The following is a 22,267-nucleotide window of genomic DNA, read 5'->3' on the forward strand; positions in this document are numbered from 1 at the left end:
AATCTTAAGAACAGAGCTTCCCTGGTGGTCCAGTGGTTTAAGACTCTGTGCTCCAAATGCAGGGGGCCTGGGTTCAATCCCTGGCCAGGGGAACTAGATCCCACATGCCAATGAAGATCTCATGTGCTGTACCTAAGACCAAAAAAAGAAACTTAAGGAAAAAATAGAATTGGGTAGGCTTTTCAAAAATTGAGCAAGATTTGGGCTGGTTGGAGAGGAATGAGAAAGGCACTCTTTTTAAAATTTTCCTTAAAATTTTATTGAAGAATAGTTGATTTACAAAGTCGTGTTAATTTCTACTGCACAGCAAAGTGATTCGGTTATACACATATATACATTTTTTTCATATTCTTTTCCATGATGGTTTATTACAGGATACTGACTGTAGTTCCTGAGGCAAGGAGCTACCACTGCATGAAAATCTAAAGATCTGCAGGGCAAGAAAGGCAGGGGAGTGTGGGGAGGAATTGAGTTATATTTTGTCCAAAGTGAAGTTCATGAAGAAGAATGTAGGTTAGAATTAATGATGGCACTTTGAATGCTAAACTGAACTTTGGACTTAATTCTCTTGGCAGCAGGGAGCCGCAGACACTTGGGGTTAGAGCCGATGGCCCAAACGAGGCTCAGGGAAGATATTCACAGGAGGGGAGTAGGTAGGAAGACACCCTGGACAGGACTCCAAGGGAAAAGAGGAATGAGTCAAGAAGATGCTGACACAGATTGGGACTGACGTATACACACCGCTATATGCAAAATAGATAACAAATAAGAACTGCTGTATAGTGCAGGGAACTCTACTCAAAACTCTGACCTACATGGGAAAAGAATCTAAAAAAATAAGAGTGAATATACGTAAACATACTGATTCACTTTGCTGTATACCTGGAACTAATACAACGTTGTAAATCAACTATATTCCAATAAAGAAATTTTTTTTTAAAGAATTCACTCCCAGACCAGTCCACACAAGTATGTTACTTAAGCAATGCTGCTTCCCGCTTCTCTTAGACTTTCTGCTCCTGAGATGTAACGCATACCCCTGCTTGCTGCCTGACAGTTTGTTATCACTGACACCCTGGATCTAAGAATAAACCTGATGATGTAAGGCTTGCTGTTGGGTTATGTGCCGACAGTTTCTTGGCGCAAACGTGGTTGTAGTTCTCTCTCCTCTTTCTCTGGAGAGGCGGTCAGAACTGCTCAACTTATAAGTTCTTAAAAGAATAGTTTCAACTCACAGAAGAAAGAGAATCTAAAGCCCAGAATCTTGATTCCAGCGGTGGGCGGTGGGGAGGGGGCATTTATCTGACAATGCTCGGTCCCGGGACCAGTTCAGTAAGTCACAGATTTCCTGACTGCAGCCTGTGAAAGGGGCAGGTTTTGTCTTAGGTAAATGTGCACCTTAGCCCTCTGGGGAGAAGACGGCTGGAAGACAGTGGTAAGGAAGACCCCTGTAACTGCAGCTCTGGTCGGAGTTCTGCTGGTTTCATCCCCTCCCCCGTTGCAGAAGGAGCTTTTCTTCGGACAGTTGTGTTATTGAAATGAAGTGAAGCAGTGGAGGGCTCCTTTGATGGAAATGCAAAGTTAAAAGGCCCCCACATTCCTCTGAGTGAAGCCCTGGAAACCACAGGCTGTTTGAAGACAGGTGCTCAGCAGAGGCCACTGACAGAGCTCCAGGCAGGGCCCCCAGCCCTGCAGGAGAGATGCATGTGGATGAGGCTAAAACACACTTAGAGCGCAACACGTCACTACCCGGTGTGGGTTAGGAGAGTCAGGATAAAATGTCTGGGACGTGTCGGGGGAAGGAGAGGGTGATAGGGAAATAAGTAGTACTGCTTTACTATCTCTGGCTGTTAATAAAAGACGTTAATAGAAACCCAAAGAACAAAAAAGATCCTCATAGAATCATGCAAACAGCTTTAATGGGTAAAGACCTAGAGAAACTCAAATGATGGAAACTACCATTCTCCTGGAGCTCCCATCTTAGGTCAGGTTGTCGAAAGAGGATCATAAACTTTGGTTCCACACCTAACCTCCAAAGTCAAAGACTCACAAACTTGGGGTCTTGAGGCAAAATTTAAAGAGTTTCAGTTTCCTTCAAAAAAAATTTTTTTTCTAACAATTAAAGAGAAAAAATTAATGTTGGCACTGAGTCACCACCTACTGGCCACAGAGGAAAGTACAAGTGTTATGAACCTTGCTGGTCACACTGTGAGGCTAAGGAAACAGCCAGACCCAAGGCAGGGAGATGAGTCAATGAAACAGACAGGATGGGGTAGCAATAACTTGTGGTCGGAAGGCAGAGAGAAGTCCTTGTCTTAGTGTCCCCCGGCCATGAGAGGACCCTCGTCTACACATCCCAGGAGACTCCGGGAAGTCTTCACTGCAATCAGGATAACCAGGACCCCTGCACCTGGCTTCACGTCCGAATTAATCAACCTAAGAAGCACGAGAGGCCAGGGCAGGGAAAGCGCTAGAAGAGACACCAGCAGCTTCAGTGGTTTCGTCTTCTGTACCCTGGGGAACATAATTTGATTGATCTGGACCTTTGTTCTCACGACCTGCAAGATGACATACCCAAACCATATATACAGCTTCGGTCTGCTGGTTGGAAAGTGCAGATGCAGTGAGATCCCCTGAATTCCTCTTTCTTCCTGCTTCCGCTGGGCATGTGTGCAGAGCATCACCCATGGTCCTAGTAAGACACTCAGGACATGAAGGACTGGCAACACGCAACTTTATTAAGATTTAAACAGAGAAGATGCTTCTGCATGTTAAACAAGTGTGGAACCGAGTGGCTTGCTGGGGGCACCCGGTACCACCTATGCTGACACACCACCGGGGTGAGGGGGTATCCCAGGGTCTGCAGCTCGGTGCGGGGTGCTCCCCTGCTATGGTCTGCGGGCCTCACAGCCCCAGTACTTTACTTCTTAAATTCTTCCCTTGAAATTAGGATGAGCTGCCCTGGAGGGAATAAGACAGCTAGACTTATAAACCTAAGGGTATTCAGGGACCAAGATGGGTTGTCTCCTGTGACCGAGGAAACCCTGAAATCCTCCAGAGCACTCAGGAGTAGTACTTCCGTTGTTCTGGAACGTACAGGCAGAGACGTTTCCCTACCATGGCAGGCGCAGGAATGGGATCTTGGATCCAGGACAAATTTTGGAGTGATGGGCTATGAGACACAGCACAACAGACCCCAGAGCAAAACCACAAAGCAGCATTATTCTGCAGTAAAAAAACAAATCCAGGAAGTAGGAAGAGAAAACTATAGAAAAAAAAAAATAAAAACCACTACCTAAGTACTTGGAAACAGGGCATTAGAGAAAAATTGTAGGGTTGGAGAGCACAAAGTCTTCATTTCTCTCCATGCACAGAGCAGAGTACAATATCGCATCATAAACTATAATTTTAAAATACCTGTCTGATCTATAAATATCGGAATGGGTGATGGGCACACTGAGCTGAATGGAAAGCTTCCGGCTGCGGAGGCCTGCAGACCACCTTCAGGGCCGTGTTTCCTGAACCGGGCCGCACAGGCGCAACAGGACCCATCTTCCTACAACATCGGTTTTATTCAAGGACTGAAGGGATCTGGGGAGGGGGGGCGGGTCTTAAAAACAAACATGGACTGGTCAACATATTGCTAATAAATAGATTATACAGGGGGGGTGCAGAACAGAAGACACTCTGAGGAAATGCCGTTACTGGACCTGCCCCCAGGACTGGCCGCTCCTGTCAGCGTCTGGCTGAGAGTGACTGCGGGAAAGCGTGCCGACAGGAAGGTCAGGCTCCAGCCCCCAGGGAGCCCCCGACCGACATGGACGAGGACACACAGCCTGCCCTGGGGCCGACGGGAGCAGCCATTCTGTGAAGGAGTGGAGCTGTTTGGCGAGGGGTGGGTCAAGGAAAGAGGTATTTGAGACCACCGCCCCCCAGGGAGCGGGCGGGGCACCGTCTCACCGGAGAGGGCGGCTCTGCAAGCTGGTGGGAGCGGCGTCCCAGCCTCTGAGGGAAAAGTCTCATCCTGCTGGGGCTTCCATGTCAGCAGGGGGCTCCTATTTAAGAAGCTTCCAGTTTGCTTCTAGAAGTACAGATCTTTATGCTTGTATACAAACAGAGGGCTCAGAAGGAAACTCACTCCACTCCGTTCCTCCCAGCCCCTCCTGGGGGTGGAGATGGGTGCCCCTCTCTCTTCACTTTAATGGGGGTGCACACACTCCATGCCTTCCCCCTGCCTTCCTCTACTAACATTCGCTTCCTTCCAAGTGCCGCTCTAATTCTTTTTCCCCCTGGGGTTAAAAAACAAAAACAAAGAAGTCTTCCCTTGGCTGAAGAAAATTACAGCGGAACAAGTAACAAACGCTGGTCTTTTCCTGGGGTAACCCCGTTACAAAGTTACAAACAGTTCAACACGCAGTCAGGTGCCTCCAGCTGCCTCTGCTCTGAGAACTGGGTTGGAGATGCTGGTGGGTGGGTCCTGCCCCGGCCCCCCGGCGACCCTGTCTCCCTGGATTCGCTCCACGGTGCTGAAGGCTAAGGAAAACGGGAGCCAGTGGGTCCAGAGGGGTCACGGACCTACGAGCCAGGCTGATGGGTTTTACTTCTAGACAGGTTAAGAAATGAAAAAGTGTTCGGGACCGTCTGCTTTGCGAAATTCTCGCTTCAGGTTCGAACTTGGAACTTCCCAGCTTTGGTCATGTACTTTATGCCCTTGAAGGGTTTGTACTTCTCTCCATACATATCCAGACGATTCACTTTGAGGCCTGCAAGGAAGGAAGGTGAGCGTTATTCCAAAGAAGCAGATAGCATAACTGGTTAATTCACGTCAACTCAAAGAGCTTCGAGGGCTGGAGAAAGTTGTAACCGTGTTCCGGAAAATGTGTGTGTGTTCAGTCACTCAGTTGTGTCCAGCTCTTTGGGATGTTACGGATCCTTTGGACCATAGCCCGCCAGGCTCCTCTCTCCATGGGATTCTCCAGGCAAGAATACTGGAGTGGGTTTCCATTTCCTTCTCCAAGAGATCTTTCCAACCCCGGGATCGAACCCGAGTCTCCTGCATCTCCTGTATTGCAGGCCAATTCTTTACCATTCCGCTACCTGGGAACCTACACTTAATTATGTCACTTGAACACAGCTGACAGATTCTTCACCCCTGGAACATAGGCTGAAAATAAAAACCTGCGCCAATAAAAAGCCAGCCAATGAGATCTGTCCCTGTGGTGCAAAGGGCAGAAAGTTATATGCAGGCTGAAACGAGGGTAAGAAAAAATAAGACCACTCCAGATTTTTCTCAAAGTTATGGGGTTGAACATATGAATTCATAACAACAAAATTAAGAAATTCATGATCAAATAAAAGTATAACTGAATGAATAAACTAATGATGAAAAGTGATGAATTAATTCTTCAGTGCTTCTTAAATATTCTCACTGGACTAAGAAAAGAACATTTTATACTATTCAGAGCTTTAAAGTTTATTAAGCATTTTAAGATGAAAAGAGCTTATCGTTTAAAGGAATTCTAATCATTTAAACTAGATGTGATCCATTGGTAAACAAAACAAGAGCTTCATATAAAGCTGAAGTCATCTCCTATCCATCTGAAAGGGTCATTCTAAGAATTAAATAAGAAAATAGATGAAAAGAGCTTAAGTTAGTGCCCGGCACGTAGTAGACACCTGCAGAGAGGTAACAAGTCTTGATATCACCCTGGGTGGTGGGGTGTAAACTATAGTTGATAACTCAGGTCAGCAAGCGTCCCACGTGATCACAGCACACGTGAAATCTTCTGAAATTGGGGGAAAGGTGGGGAATTCTCTTCATTCACCAGCTGAGATTGCAGACACATCCCCGTGCTGAAGACCCGGGGTGGCCCAGCCAGCGCCCCCAGGGTGACTCAACAACAGGCTCACGAGCACTGCCATCTCCAGTACGGAGGGAGGGTCACAGACTTCCTCCAGAAATGGGCTGGGAAAGATCTGACTAAAGATCACATATCAGCTAATAAAACCCAACTCTGTGGACAGGGAGCAGCCGGGGGGACTTTGTGACATCACCACCTTAGGCCCCCACCCACCCCCAACCCTGAGCTGGGCGTCACTCACCAGAAATGGCCAGTTGCTGGATCTTAAACTGCAGGTTGATCGTGGGGTTCTCATCCGGTTTGGAAGCTCCGGCCTGGAGACTCATGGTTCCCTTCAAACTTGGGAGCTTCTGGGGATTTATTTTCCCTACATCCCAAGACAGCATCTCCAAAGAGAGAGAAAAGAGGAAGTTTTGGTGGCAACTACACCCGAGACGCCTGAGCTCCCTGTGTTCCTATGACCTCCTGGGGGTTCCCCAGAGAATGCTCCTTGTTACTGTGAATTATCTCGGTGTCCTCAACCACGTCCCTTTCGTCAAGCTCGCCTTTCCACAAGACAGAAAGGGGTGCTGCAGAGCTCCTGCTATTTCAAACACGGGCATCTCGAACCTCCTGTGTATCCTCCTACCTTGGTGACTGGGTCAAACGTGTGTGTCCCCTGAGACGGCGTGAGGCTCATGTTCAGGACGCCTCTGGGCATCTGGCTGGTGACGGTCACCCCCTCTATGGTCTTCCCCATGGTCTGCTTAGGCCCCACCGTTATTTCAAAGCGGCCGAGTGAGCTACTGTCCCGGAAGCTGATGTTATGTTTAACGTACACTGGAATCGCCACCAGGCTGGAAAAGAGAGGAGACAAAAAGCCCACATCGTCAACGTACCGGAAAAACGGCCACTTTTCCCTTTTCTGTTCTGTTGGCAGCTTTCCCTCCCTCACCTCCGTCCTTGTTTTACAGAGTATGCAGAGAAAAACCCTCTAGACGGCTTTGATCGTTTTCTTTCTGTAAATCTAAGATGTTGATTAGTAAGTCAACTAACTCTTCTAACGACTCAGAATGAAATCAACAAAACCAAAGAGCAGACTCGGTGGACTCTGAGGAAAAGGCATGGCAAACAGAAATCACATTTCCGTGTTTTAACGTTTTGCACGTGACCGACAATTATTTGCACTTGGGAGAGTAACATTCATACCTCATGGGGCTTTTACAAATTCGTGAGAGTGCTTTTAACTTGACTTTGATCCTTACAAAAACTCCTAAGGGATGGGGTCAGCATGATCTGACAGAGAAACTGCAGGCTGATACTACAGTTGTAACCATCCTTGGCATCTGTGGAGCACTACTTCCTGAGGCCAGCATGACCCTACAGGTTTTCCCTCGATTACTCATTTAATCCTCCCCATAAGTATGAGGCAGGCATTGCTTCTGTCCTGATGTCATTAATACTGATGTCCTTATACTTAACCGAGGTTAACCATTCAATAACTTGCCAAGGTCATGTATCATCAGTACTGCAGGTGGGGCTTAAGTACGGGCAGTCTGATTTTAGAGCTTCCGCTCTCAAGCACTCAGATATTTCCCCAAATTATTTATTCCGAATCCCACAGGAAGGCCTCAGTGGCCGAGAGGTCCAAGGCTCTCTTCAATCTACACATCTACTCTATGCTGCTGCTGCTGCTAAGTCACTTCAGTCGTGTCCGACTCTGTGCGACCCCATAGATGGCAGCCCACCAGGCTCCCTGTCCCTGGGATTCTCCAGGCAAGAACATTGGAGTGGGTTGCCATTTCCTTCTCCTATGCATGAAAGTGAAAAGTGAAAGTGAAGTCACTCAGTCGTGTCCAACTCTTAGCGACCCCATGGACTGCAGCCTTCCAGGCTCCTCTGTCCCCGGGATTTTCCAGGCAAGAGTGCTGGAGTGAGGTGCCATTGCCTTCTCCACATCTACTCTATGCCTTCCCCCAAAAGAACTCAGAGTCCATAGTAAAGAGAATGTTCAAGACCCAAAGTCACTGAATTGTATGGTTCTTCAGAGTACCACTCACTACTTTTTTGGGGTAAAAGGGACTGAAATACAGGTGTTCTCAGATTCCAATCTGAGGGAAAAACATTCCTGTTTAGGCACACAATAACAACAAAACTAACAGCAGCAAACGTAATGAGCACTTATTTTGTGCGGAAGCCACTATTTAGAGTTTCTTATTTAATCCTCATAACAAGGCACCTTTATTATTTTCAAGTTACTTATTACTTTACTGTTGATGTTTAGTCGCTCAGTCGTGTCCGACTCTTTTGTGACCCCGTGGGCTGTAGCCTGCCAGGCTGCTCTGTCCATGGGATTTCCCAGGCAAGAATGCTGGAGTGGTGGCCATTTCCTTCTCCAGGGGGATCTTCCGGACCCATGGATTGAACCTGCGTCTCCTGCATTGGCAGGTAGATTCTTGCCCACTGAGCCACCAGGGAAGCCCCTTACTTCATTACATGTTACTTTCACTACTTCAGCTTTCCTAGATAAAGAAAACAGGCACGGGAAAGGAGAAACAACTCACCCGCGGTTACCTGATTAGTTACTAGGTAACTTCAGAGCCTGAGTTCTTCATCGCTGCGGATACTGTTTCCAAACACACACACGTGCACACACGCACACGCACACACTCTGCCCTCAGGTTCGTGAGCTGCTTACTTCTGCGCGCTGACGTGGTAGGACAGCAGGCGGAAGTTGCCGTCTGGGGGGATGAAGGAGAGGATGCGCTCGGACTCCCAGCGCTTGAAGCGGACGCAGGGGTGGAAGCTGACATCGTCCAGCAGCCTGGGGTTCTGGTAACATCAAGCAACAGCCACAGGTGGGAGTTAGAACCACGCGTCTTTCAGGAAAGTAACTTAGGTGCTGCTTTCATGAAAACACACGCACACATTCTGTTGTGACTCAGGGACATTCGAGGCCGCCTGTGAGCTTTGTGGCTGGCCCTGACCATCCCTTCCAGTTCCATCCCCTCCTGCCGCTCTGTCTTTCCAGAAGCATCTAATGTCCCAAGGATTAGATCTCCGGCCCAGGATTTTACCATGAAGGAAAGTGTCAGGTCGGGCATGCCGGTCAGCTTGACGCAGGCGTCGATCACCCCCTGGATCTCGGCCGTGATGGTGGACCCTGAGACGGGATGAGACAGGAAGAAGGTGAGACCCTTTCTGTCCTTCCCAACGAACTTGACTCCTTCCTCCCTCCTTAGCGTTCTCTTCCTCTCCCATCCCATTTCCTTCCTTCCTTCCTCCTCCCCTCCCCTGTTCTTCATTCCTTCCTTCTGTCCATCCATCCATCCGAATCATCTACCCAATCCACCTGTCCTCGCAAACCTTTATCAACTGCACAGCAAGCACAAGACACTCTGATGAAGCAGCAGGGATAAAGACTGGTGAGACTGTTAGCCTGGAGGAGCTCTCAATCTAGTGCCAGAATCACACACAACATCGCTATCTTGACCAATGGTTCGGAACACTGAATTCACATCAGGGACTGCTCTCCCTGCAGGCACCAAGGACTTCCCTTGTGGCTCGGCTGGTAAGGAATCCGCCTGCAACATGGGAGGTCTGGGTTCGATCCCTGGGTTGAGAAGATCCCCTGGAGGAGGGAAAGGCGCCCCACTCTGGTATTCTGGCCTGGAGAATTCCATGGACGGTATATTCACTTCACAGGCCCCCAAGGAGCTCTGATGTCAAATGGAACTGACACGTTGGTCTTCAGTTCACAGGCTCTCTCTCCTGCAGCCTCCTGTGACCACTTCTTTCTTTCAAGTGTTCCTTTCTCCTAACCCCTCCTATTTCCTGGTTTTCCTGCTCTTCTCCTTCTCCTGGTATGATCACACTGAAACTTGTTCATCTTTTCTATTGCTGATGGACATTTGGGACCTTTCCAGTTTGGGGATAATACAAAAAGCTGCTGTGCCTACTTGGTTTTAAAGCCTCATCAGTTACTTTTCTTTCTTTATGCGTCTCAGTCCAGTCATCCTGAGCTATGTAATTTCCCAACAATGTTTCACTCTTCTTAAGAGTGTTTGCACCTGCTTTGCTCCCAGATCCGTGAAGCCTGTACTAACTCCTACTCATTCTACTGATGAAGCATGCCTGAGCTTTATACTTAGGTCTGGGTGGGAGGGGACCTCTCTTTTCCCCTTTCTCGACCCCCTCACTAGACTTTCAGGAAGCTTCCTGCAGCCACAGGCCCCGTCTTCATCACCATCACACACCCACCGCCTGGTGCTCAGCTACAGCACCATGGATTCTCCGTAAGCACTTGCTGGATAAATGAGTTCGCTCATGCGAAGAGAACTTTATATAAATTTCCTCACTCTAAGGACTCGTAGTCGTGTTAACCTCTCTGAATGGATAGAAGAGACTACGACTCTCTGAATTTTAGTGATTAAACTTCAGGTCTGCGCCGACAACTGAGAGTCAAATACTTCCAAAAGGACATCTCATCAACAAGAGTTCAGTTTGTTACTTTTTCACTTGAGAGGATAAAAACCATTGAAAATGTGAGCCCAGCACAGCTCTACGTCATGTTTTCCCAAGGCTTTTCTTCAGCATTGTTGAGGTATAGTCAACAAATAAAAGCTGTGTGTTAATACACACACACCCTGTGAAGTGATCACCATGATGAAGCTGACCAACACGTCCATTACCTCACACGGTTAGTTGGGATTTTGTGGTGAGAGCCCTTAAAATTTTCCCTTTTAGTAAATTTCAAGTAGACAATATACTTGTGAGGTGACACATGTGATAATTTAACTAGCTGGGGTGGGGGGGAATCCTTTCACAACCTACATGTAGATCAAATCACCATAATGAACATTCCAAATACCTTACACGTTTCTCAATTACACTCAATAACATGGAAAAGAAAGTAGACTGCGGTAGTCCCCGTGCTGCGTGGTGAATCTCCACAACTTCTTCATCGTGCAGAACTGAAGCTTGGCACCTTTCACCAACCTCTCCCCATTCCCATCCTCCCCACTCCTGGTAACCACCTTCTACTCTGCTTCTGCGGACCTGACTGCTGCAGACTCCACATATAAGGGGAGCCCGGCACTGGTCCATATCAGGTTTTTCTATGTGCAGTCATGCCACGTTTGTCCTTCTGTGTCCGGCTTCCTTCACCCAGCATCACATCCCCTAGGTTCACCGGTGTTTTCACGGATGGCAGGATTTACTTCTTCATATGGCCGAGTAACGTTCCTGTGTGTGAGGGTGTCTGCCCCACGTCTTCTTTATCCATCAGCCATCAACAGACACTTGGTTTGTTCCCACATCTTGGCTGCTGCCACCAATGCCGCTGTGAACACAGGGGTGCGGACGCCTCTTTGAGATGGTAACTCCATTTCCTTTGGATCTAGACCCAGGAGTGGGACTGCTGGATCATTAGGGAGTTTCAGTTTCTTGAGGCGCCTCCGTACTGCTTCCACAGCGGCTGCACCAACTTACATTTCCCCCAGCAAGTGCAAAGGGTTCCCCTTTCTCCACATCATTGCCAACGCCTGCTGCATCTTTTGTCTTCTTGATATGAGGTGCGAGTGATACCTCACTGTGGTTCTGACTTGCTTTTCCCGGATGACACTGAGCACCTTTTCATTTACCTGCTGGCCATTCGTACGGCTTTTCTGAAGTATGTCTCTTCGGATCCTCTGCCAAGTCACTTCACTTGTGTCCAACTCTTTGTGACCCCAAGGACTGTAGCCCACCAGGCTCCTCTGTCCATGGGGATTCTCCAGGCAAGAACACTGGAGTGGGTGGCCACGTCCTTCTCCAGGGGGTCTTCCCAACCCAGGGACTGAGCCCACATCTCTCAAGTCTCTCCTGCAGTGGCAGGCAGACTCTTTACCCAACCCAGGGACTGAGCCCACATCTCTCAAGTCTCTCCTGCATTGGCAGGCAGGCTCTTTACCACTAGTGCTGCTTTCAGATCCTATGCCCACTTTTTTAGTCAGATTATCTGGCTGGTTTTTTTTTTTTTTTTTTTTTTGCTATTGAATTGTATAAGTTTCTCACATATTTTGGATATCAACCTCTTATCAGATATATGGTTTGCATACATTTCCTCTCATTTGCAGGCTGTCTTTTTCCTCTGACTGGTTCCTTTCTTGTATGGAGGCTTTTATTTTGATACAATCCTATTGGTCTAATTTTCCTTTTGAAGCCTTTGCTTTGGTATCATATCTTGAAAAAAAAAAACCACTGCCCAGACCAGTGTCAAGAAGCTCTGTTCCTGTTTTCTACTAGTAGGTTTATGGTTTCCAGGTCTTACATTTAGGTCCTTAAAATGTTGTGAGTTGGATTTTGTGTGTGGTGTGAGATTAAGGGTGATTTTATTCTTCTACACGTGAACATCCAGTTTTTCCAACACCACCCCCTGCAGAGACTAGCCTTTCCCCATCGCATGTTCTTGGCATGCTTGTTGAAGACCAGTTGACAGATTTATTGCTGAGCCTTCTATTCTGCTTCACTGGTGTATATGTCTATTTTTATGACCTTACCGTACAGTTGTTTAATATTTGTTTTTAGTTTTGGCTGCACTGGGTCTTCACTGCTGCATGCAGGCTTTCTCCAGTTGTGGCGAGCAGAGGCTTCTCTCCAGTTACGGTGCATGGGCTTCTCATACAGCGGCTTCTCCTGTTGTGCAGCGCAGGCTCCAGGCACGCAGGCTTCAGTACTTGTGGCACCGGGGCTCAGTAGTTGTGGCTTGAGGGCTTAGCTCCCCTCAGCAAGTGGGACCTTCCGGGACTAAAGACTGAACCCGTGTCCCCTGCATTGGCAGGTGGATTCTTAACTGCTGGACCACTAGGAAGTCCACCTTACAGTTCTGATTACCATAAGTTTATAATATATTTTGAAATCTAGAATTGTGAAGTCTCCAGGTTTATTCTTGCTCAAGACTGCTTTGGCGATTTGAGGTTTTTGTGGTTCCATACGAGTTTTGTTTTTTCTATTTCTATAAAGAATACCATTGAGAGACTAATGTGGATAGCATTTGGGATTCTGATGAGGATGTCTTTGGATATTTCAAACATTTTAACAACACCGATTCTCCCAATCCATGAAAATATAGCATCTTCCCATTTATTTGCTCTTTATTTCCTCCATCAACGCTTGTAATTTTCAGGGTGTAAGTTTCTTTGGTTCAGTTTATTCCTAAGTATTTTATTCTTTTTGTTGCTACTGTAAATGGGATTGTTTTCTCAGTTCCCTTTTTGGATAGTTTGTTGTTTGTGTACAGAAACATCACCGTACAAGGTCAGTGTACAAAACGCTGTGCAAGTTTGTGTACAGAAACATACTGATTTTGTATCCTGCAACTATATTACATTTATTAGTTCTCACAGTGTTAGGCTGGAGTCTTTAGAGTTCCTACATGTACGATCACATCATCTATATCATGACATTTCAGTCCAGTTCTAATACACAATGCTTGACACAAAGTAGACTCTAAGTTAAATAAATGGCCTTAAATGGGGGACAATTCTGATAATGAGCGAGCACTGTCTGAAGGGGGCCTCTATTTTCACAGTTCTGTAAACAGGCTGCAAGCACCCACCTGATTTGTCAATGATGGCATCAATCTCTTCAATCACATCAAAATAGGCCTCATTGTTGGTGTATTTCACCCCCGTTCGTCGCCAAGGTACCACGGACAGCTGCCCAGTGGGCAGCTGGTCGCCCACGTTGGTGCTTCCTGAGACAATGAATATTGTAATTAGATGAAACCAATCACCTAATAACCAGAGAGAACATCCCTAAAAGTTCCTATGCATCCACTATTTACATGCTTACTTGAAGAAGTTTTCCAAAATAAAGATTATAGTTTTCCCAAATTCCATCTTGGTAAACTAGGCCATTTAAAACACTTGTCCCCAGTTGGTGTGCCTCCTCAGGAAGAATACAGGTAAAAAAGTTACCTGAGAAACAGATAGCATATTATTTTGGTTTTGAAAGTAACCTGAACTCGGTCTCTCAAATTCCCCAATGGCTTGCAGCTTAAATAATGCATTGGGTTTCAGTAGGGATGGTAATCCACATATTGATATAAAAATTTCATGGGTAAAAACCGTATTCTAACTTGTTTTAAAAAATTCCACCTGTCCATACATTATCCATCTCACTAAAGAAGATAAAAATACATATATACACTGTATGTTAAAAGTGATTATGAGCTTATTTCATGTTCTCTGTGCTTTTCTGTATTTCTGACCTTCTACAATAATCATGTGCTGCTTCTATAATCAGGACGAAACCTGATGATTATTAAAGATTCGGTTATTTTATTTTTCAGCTGTGCTGGGCCTTCCTTGCCGTGCGTGGGCTTCTCACTGCAATGGCTTCTGTTGCAGAGCACAGGCTCTAGGCCACGCAGGCTCTAGGCCACGCAGGCTCTAGGCACGCAGGCTCTAGGCCACGCAGGCTCTAGGCACGCAGGCTCTAGGCCACGCAGGCTCTAGGCCACGCAGGCTCTAGGCACGCAGGCTCTAGGCCACGCAGGCTCTAGGCACGCAGGCTCTAGGCACGCAGGCTCTAGGCCACGCAGGCTCTAGGCACGCAGGCTCTAGGCCACGCAGGCTCTAGGCACGCAGGCTCTAGGGCACGCAGGCTCTAGGGCACGCAGGCTCTAGGCCACGCAGGCTCTAGGCACGCAGGTTCTAGGGCACGCAGGCTCTAGGCCACGCAGGTTCTAGGGCACGCAGGCTCTAGGCACGCAGGCACAGCAGTACTGGTGCATGGTCTTAGTTGTTCGGTGGCACGTGGAATCTTCCCAGACCAGGGGTCTAACCGGTGTCCCTTGCATTGCAAGGCACATTTAAAACCACTGGACCATAATAGAAGCCCAGGAAAATTCCTTTTAAAAGGAGAACAGTTTATTCTGTCATTGAAATCAGAATATTTTCTACACACACACAAGTTTTATTTCAGGTTATACTAAAGACTACAAAGAACGAAATGAAAGCACCTGGACATTTGAGATCCCCAAAACAAGCACTCAAAACAAGGCACAGCAGAGGACTAAGCCACACGCAGGATGGCGGCCGCCTCCCGCGGGGCCCCTCCGTACCTGTGATGGTGTTGACAACGGTTCGAAGGATGGTGGGCGGCTTTATCAGTTCTTTGAGGATGTTCGACTCGGTAGCCAGTGGAAACCCATTGTCCAGCATCTCTTCCAGCACCTCGTAAACCACAACCACATTGTCTTTTATCACTGGCTCCGAACAGACTCCAAAATAATCCTGATGAAGACACAATACATACATTTATCACTCAAGAGACTGTGATGGTGAAGGAACGCGCCCAGAGATTATCAAGTAATGTCCACCTGTGTTCACGCAGCGTTTCTGGGACCTTCTTCTACAATAAGGGGATGAAGCATAACCCTGGTTCTCTTAGGCAGCCCAGTTTGGTGGAAAGAAAACTAGACTAGATTATAACGCAAGTATCATTAATAACTTCTTTCATATACTAAAGTGAGTCATTTAATCCCTTTGGGTTAGTTTCTTCAACTAATATGAAGAATACAAAACTGAGTCTAGACTATTACGTGGTTTTGAACATGAATTTGAATGAACTATGTGAAATAATAATATCTGATACAATATATCCTGGACCCCCAAATTTTTAACTCTTACTGTTGTGCTATTCCTCAACATTCATGGAGCAAAAAAGAACTGAGAGAAATGAAATGAGGGGTGTGAGCTAGCACACCAGAAAATCTCTTTGGATCATCCTTTTTCTAAGATGCTAGGATTCTAATAACACTTTGTCCCTTTATTAAGAAAGGCTAAACTTAGACACTAAATTATGTGGGTTGTGGGGAAAGCACTGAATTCCAAATCAGAAGGCCTGGGTAATAATCTTAATTGTCACCTACTAGATTAATTCATGGTAACTAATTAGGTCTCGATGTCTCTAATAGTATAATCTGGATAATACCATGCATGGACGCACAGGGTTGTAAGAACTAAGCATGACGGATTAAATGAGAACATGTATGAAAGTGCTTTGTAAACTATAAAGCGCCATGTAAACTGTGATGCACCATGATGAAATGATGCAGAGAGAAAGGCCTGTAGGCACCTGGCGTGCCCTTCTTGACAATGTCCGTGCTTCTGCTGCTGGGCCGTTCAGATGGTCAGACAGTCCTCAAGAATTCATCCATTGATGGGAAATGCACCCCTTTTGAGAAAGTCCATTCTATTCATGGGCAGTGCTGATCCTTAGAAAGTCCTTTCTTTGGCTAAACTGAAACCTGCTTCCTAGATATGCCTTACAGAACAAGGCTGTATAACAGCCCCACAGAGATCAGAGGGCCAGGACAACATTTGCCTTCAATTCTTATTCTCAGGGCCAAACTCCCTGTTTGGTCCTGCTACTGGTCATGCTACGGTAAGGCCTCTAGATTGTTTAACTTTCTTGCCATTTCTTTGGATTTTTCCTAATTTTCTAATAGTCTCCTCAAATGATGACATCCAGAACTGAACACAGACTCCAGAGGTGACCTAAATTACGTCAGGATGATGTCAACCCTCAGACACATTCCAATATCCAAGAGCACTTAGGAGTCAGGAACGTGTTTCTAAAACAAAAAGATTTTTTCTTTAAAAAATGAAGATTGGAGGAGGAAAAAAAGCTACACATTTCCTTCTCATGAGTGATTTCATTTTGAAAAATAAAACTCCTCATTGGAGAAAAGGGAATCCTCCTACATTGTCAGTGAGAATGCAAAATTGGTATAGCCACTACAGAGAACAGTATGGAGGTTCCTTAAAAAGTAAAAATAGAACTACCATATGATCCAGCAATCCCATTCCTGGGCATATACCCAAACAGAACTGTAATTCAAAAAGATACACGCACCCCTATGTTTATAGCAGCACTATCCACAATGGCTGATACATGGAAGCAACCTAAGTGTCCATCAGCAGATGACCGGATAAAGATGTGGTGCATCTATACAATGGAATACCACTGGGGCATAAAAAAGAATAGAATAAGGCCATTTGCAGCCACATGGATAGACCCAGACCTTATCATACTAAGTGAAATAAGTCAGTCAGAGAAAGACAAATATCGTATATCACTGCTATTGGAGAAGGAAACCGCAACCTGCTCCAGTATTCTTGCCTGGAGAATCCCATGGAGAGAGGAGCCTGGCAGATTACAGCCCATGAGGTTGCAAGAGTTGGACACAACTTAGTGACTAAACCATCACTTATATGTGGAATCTAAAATACAGCACAAAGGAACTTATCTACGAAGCAGAAACAGATTCACAGACGTAGAGAACAGACTTGTGGTTGCCAAGGGGGAGGTGAGGTGCGAGAGAGATGGATTGGGAGGTTGGGATCAGCAGATACAAACTACTATATGGAGAATGGATAAACAACACGGCCCTACTGTAGCCCAGGGAACTAATAATATAGTCAATATTCTGTGATAAACCATAGTGGAAAACTATGGAAAATGTGCATATACATACATATATATATATAAAACTGAATCACTTTGCTATACAACAGAAATTAACATGACACTGCAAATCAACTATACATCAATAAAATAAATTTTTAAAAACACCTCCCTTGCTTTCCTAATCAGGGAGAATGTGATTTTATTAATCAGCAGCTGGAAGGGGACAGTGCTACAGCAACGTGTGTGCACTTCCACAGCAGGGGCTCCTCCGTCACAGCCCAGCACCAGAGAAAGAACAGAAGCCAGAGAACACACATCACATAAGACATTCAAATCAGGATGCGTCCATTTAAAGACTTCTAACAAATTCTTCCAAACTGGCAAGCTGTGAAGTCCCAGCCTTCTAAAGCAGCCACTTCACTGTTTACCCCGATTCCTCTGTGGTTCCAAGTAGATTAAACAACTTTCTTCACTTCCTCTCTTGTAATAAGTTACATAACGTCACTATGGAGATACGGAGCGACGGTTAATGGGGTGAAATATCCCGTGTGGAAATCCTAACAAGGCCCAGGCTTGAGCAGCTGAAGATCATAACTGCTGGGTTCTTCTGCTTCTTCCACATCCTGGGGTTTATAATTCTCAGGTTCTCACCGTGAGAAGGAGCTGATATGCCACTAAGAGTACTACCAGAAAGACTGTGGGGGGAAAACTTAAACATATGCTCATTCTTTGGAGATGAAAGCTGTTCCAAACATGTGACATATATTTATAAGAGCAAATGAAAGGACTCTTTTTGACTTGCTTTTTAATGTGTATCAGAAGGTCTGGGTCCTCCTTCTCCTCTCCAATCCCACAATGTCTGTATTCATGTGACTAATTCCGGACTTCACATGACACAGAAGTTAAACCAGAGGACCCTTGATTCTCATGTATCATTGAGTTATGCAGATAACCACAACCATGAGAGGTGGAGCAATCTTTTAGGGAGAGGATGCCACTGTCTGGATCCAGAGTCTAGGCCACCTGAAACCCTGTCCCATAGCAGGTGCTGACATCCTGGTACGACCAGCCCCCCGTGCCCCCAAGATCTCCAAATCTATTCCTGAAGGAAAAACTCCAGGTGAAAACTACATCTCGGAAAATGTATCCCTTAAATTTTACAGAAGTCCTAAGCTTGCAACAAGGTCTGTCTCTGGTACTCATATGCTGTGGATGAGCACAAACTCAAGCTGAAGGGTGGGTTCCCAAATTAGCCTGCCAGGGAGAATGAAACAAGCATTATTTAGGTTCTTCTAGTTTAAAAAAATATATCTTTCCACACACATCAGTTTTTGATGCAACTCAAAGCAATGCTGTTAACAATGGTTAACATCAAGTCTGCCATAAAAATAAAAAAATCGAGCCTCTCCTTTGGGGTTGGTCTGTTCCCACATCTCGGGAGTATACTATCTCTGCTGTCGCTTTAATAAAAGTTCTGTCTTCTTGAGCTGTCACTGAGCTGAAACTAGTCTGTTGTTTCAAATCCTTGCTATGACAAGACAAGAGCTGAGAAATCCTGCCTGCTTGAGCTATAATTAACCCGCCATTCCAAATCTTTGTTATGATGAGATAAGAACCAAGGGAGAGAAATAAACCGACCTGACAAAAGCCTTTAAAAAAACTGAAACTCCTTAGCTTTGTGAACAAAACGTAGGACAATTCCAGTCTCTAGAACTGAAATGACTTCATACAGTCATACTAAGTAGAGTGGCTTTCTCAGGCCACAGGTTCAAAACTGTATAGTCTGTCATTCAAGATACAACCCATTCAATAAACAGAAACAAGAATCTTATCAGATGGGAGAGGAAGTGAGCACTGTCAGAGTTGTGATTTCTTTTTTAGTTCCTTAAAGTGAATGCTGCTCAGTTATGTGCGACTCTTTGCAACCCCATGGACCAAACAGTCCATGGAATTCTCCAGGCCAGAATACTGGAGTGGGGAGCCTCTCCCTTCTCCAGGGGATCTTCCCAACCCAGGGATTGAACCCAGGTCTCCTGCATTGCAGGCAGATTCTTTACCAGCTGAGCCACAAGGGAAGCCCAAGAATACCGGAGTGGGTAGCCTATCCCTTCTCCAGGGGATCTTCCCGACCCAAGAATCGAACCGGGGCCTCCTGTGTTGCAGGCAGATTCTTTACCAACTGAGCTATCAAGGAAGCCCTTTTAGTTCCTTAACTGAGGCTGAAAACCATGGAAACAAAGCTACAAAGACACTTCATAAGGTCCACGATGAACCTCCTCACATTCACGCACCTGAAACGTGTCCACCACCCGGTGGAGGAACTCGATGACAAACAGAGGCGGCACCTCCGTCTGGATCACAGCCACAAAAAAGATCTTGTGACGGTAAACACTTAAGAGATAGTGGTGCGGGGTGGGGATAACCGGAGGGACGTTCTCGGCCTCCGTCGCTCGCTCTTGTGCCTCGAAAAAGTAATCACAGACGGAACGGCTAACCACACTCTTCCAGTGTTTCTCCAGGAAAATATCCCCAGAGGAGTTGATCAAGAAAAGACTGTGAATCATGGTGGAGACTGTCAGTGAGCGAAGAGAGTCTTTTTCAGTCTGAAAGCCTCGGCAAATGCTCAGCCCTAAAAAAATAAGAGAAGCTGTGGTCAACTGCAGTCAACCAAAGCCCCCTCCACATCCGTCCAGCAGCCCAAGCTTTCCTACCCATCTTTTAAGACTAGATTCAATCTTCCACCACTGCAGGAGCCAGAAGTGTCCCTCCCTAGGATCCCCAAGGGTAATTAACAGCCATCTCATCTGTCAGTTAATTATACACTGTACAGTTATCTTTAATACTGCCTGAATCATATTCATTTAAAATTCGACTTAATTTTTGAGTGTCTACTTTCTCAAGTGGACTAGGAGCTCCTGGAGAAAAAGAGACCTTGCCTCATGTTTCTGCTGCCTCCTTGCACAGCACCATCTCCTTGCATACAAGAAGGCTTCAAAGAACACGGAGGTGTTCCCTATATGTGGCAACAACTCACATATAAGAAATGGTTATGTTTGCATCATCTCATTTGGTAGCCATTGGCCAAACGGGGCCATTGAGCATCTGAAACGTGGCTAGTCCAAACTGAGATGTGAAGAGAAGACACACACCAGATTTTGAAGGCTTTATATGGAAAAGCATCGTGTTTAAAGACTGACTCACCGACTTAAGACAATAAACTTAGGGTTGTTGGCGGGAACAGGTTGGGGGAAGGACAGGGAGTCTGGGGTGGAGACTGTACACACTGCTATATTTAAAATGGATAACCAACAAGGACCTACTATATAGTACACGGAACTCTGCTCAATGTTATGTGGCAGCCCGGTTGGGAGGGGAGTTTGGGGGAGAATGGAAACATGTATATGTATGGCTGAGACCCTTCCCTGTTCACCTGAAACTGTCACAACATTGTTAATTAGCTATACTCAATACAAAAGAATTTTTTAAAATTTCAGACAGTTTACCAATAATTTAATATCAATTAATTAAATCAATTACTAATATTAACTTATAAATTTATTTAATATTGATATTTTGGATATACTGCATAAATATAAGCTATAACATTCTAATGTGGTTAGTAGAACATGTAAAATTACATAGTATATGGGTCCCTGCCTATTTCTACTGGACAGCGCTGATCACGGAATGGAGCTGTCCTGTGGTCTTTATTTACTCGGTCAGACCCCATTCTCTTAAGTCCTTGTTAAGCACAAAGCTCTATATTAGATGCCTTTAAAAAAAAATCCCTCTGGGGGATCCCCCAGGTCCCTCAGGCGGCGGCATCTCTAATGCCAGTCACCGGAACGAGGCGGCCACGCTGGACCCCAGCTGTGGCCACTCGGCGAACTGGTCCAGGTGGTCAAACTGCAAAGGCCTGCTGTTAACCAAGAGCCGCAGGGCGAGCTTAATCCCTCTGCCCGCGACAGGCCGGCGGGAGGGAGGGGGCGGCCTGGAGCCAGGCTGTGGGGGCGCATAGGCTGCTGGCCAAAGCGGGTTATTTTTGCTCGGGTCGAGGGGAGGATAGAGGCCGCTTGGAGCCCGGGTGTCCACGGGCTGCACGATCCAAGGCTGAGAAGGGTCGCCCATCCGCGCACCTGCGTCTCCACGGCAACACGGTCTCCTCCTCCCCCGACCCCTCCGGCCGGAGTGGCCACCACCCCAGTCCGGGACGCGGCCCCTCGCATCTCCCCGCAGCACCACGCAGCTCCGAGGGTCGCTCCGGCCGCATCCCGTGACCCCGCGCCCCCGCCACGCGCCCAGCCCCACCCCGACCTGGGCGGTCCGCGCTCCTTACCCCGCTAGCTCTTCGCGGAGCCCACCTTGCGGCCGCGCGGACAGGCCCCGCCCCCGGGCGCCCCCAGCCCGCCCGCGACCCACGTCTGAAGGCTGCCGATTGGGCCTCGTCCTCCGCTCTGATTGACCGCGGGCCGCCGCTCGCCCTGTTCTCGGGCTCGAGCCCCCGATTGGCCCTGGCTCACGCTCCGTTAACCTCTGATTGGTGCCGCTCCGGGGCTCTGAGCCCTGATTGGCTGTCGCGAACCGCCTGCGGCCCGCCCGGCTCCACCTGGTCACCCAGTCACAAAAGGCCCCAGAGCCCTGCGAAGCCACCTGCGTAACCGCGGGATACGCCAGGAAGAGGATGCGGAGAAAGTGTGACTTCCAGGGCACGACTTACGGAACAGCATATCATAGATGATAAGTCGTGAGCAGCAATAACTGCTCTCTACCTAGCAATAACTGGTCTCCGTTAAACAAGTGCGTTTAAAAAGAAACGTGATGCCTTTTCACTTACGTACCTTGAGTAAAGGAGATGTGATTGGCTGTGCAACGCCGTGTCCAGAGCTCTGGAGCTGAATCCAGAAGGCCTCTTCCAGCCCTAGCTGAACCGCCACCTGCCCGACCTTGGGCAAGGCCCTTCACCTTTCAGA

General features: G+C 46.9%; 1 protein-coding gene and 1 non-coding gene across 3 annotated transcripts; one reads left to right on the forward strand and one right to left on the reverse strand.

The window, feature by feature from the left end:
• The first annotated feature begins 18 nt into the window (after nucleotides 1–18).
• Nucleotides 19–93, forward strand: TRNAW-CCA (transfer RNA tryptophan (anticodon CCA)). Its single transcript has one exon. It is a non-coding gene; the product is annotated as a tRNA-Trp (tRNA).
• A 2,624-nt stretch (nucleotides 94–2,717) lies between these two features.
• On the reverse strand, nucleotides 2,718–21,773 carry AP3M2 (adaptor related protein complex 3 subunit mu 2). Of its 2 annotated transcripts, none has more exons than XM_005901769.3 (9): nucleotides 21,634–21,773; nucleotides 19,589–19,926; nucleotides 14,947–15,118; nucleotides 13,438–13,575; nucleotides 8,918–9,003; nucleotides 8,539–8,672; nucleotides 6,490–6,697; nucleotides 6,103–6,247; nucleotides 2,718–4,763 (listed from the first exon to the last, which is right to left on the reverse strand). In XM_005901769.3, the coding sequence occupies exons 2-9, from the start codon at nucleotides 19,859–19,861 to the stop codon at nucleotides 4,663–4,665; spliced, it is 1,257 nt and encodes a 418-aa protein (XP_005901831.2). In that variant the 5' UTR covers nucleotides 19,862–19,926; nucleotides 21,634–21,773; the 3' UTR covers nucleotides 2,718–4,662. The 2 variants fall into 2 exon arrangements, with proteins under 2 accessions (XP_005901831.2, XP_070220155.1); XM_070364054.1 differs by lacking the exon at nucleotides 21,634–21,773 and adding an exon at nucleotides 21,434–21,538.
• Between the last annotated feature and the right edge of the window lie 494 nt (nucleotides 21,774–22,267).

The sequence above is a fragment of the Bos mutus genome, chromosome 27, assembly GCF_027580195.1.
Source record: "Bos mutus isolate GX-2022 chromosome 27, NWIPB_WYAK_1.1, whole genome shotgun sequence".
NCBI lineage: Eukaryota > Metazoa > Chordata > Mammalia > Artiodactyla > Bovidae > Bos > Bos mutus.

Excerpts from the sequence above, each read along its gene's own strand:
- AP3M2 (XM_005901769.3), bottom strand. The coding sequence starts at position 19,861 with ATGATTCACAGTCTTTTCTTGATCAACTCCTCTGGGGATATTTTCCTG. Across the intron at positions 8,673-8,917 it reads ACCTGACACTTTCCTTCATG|AACCCCAGGCTGCTGGACGA; the intron begins GTAAAATCCTGG and ends TGATGTTACCAG. Across the intron at positions 6,248-6,489 it reads CGTTTGACCCAGTCACCAAG|ATGCTGTCTTGGGATGTAGG; the intron begins GTAGGAGGATAC and ends CTCTCTTTGGAG.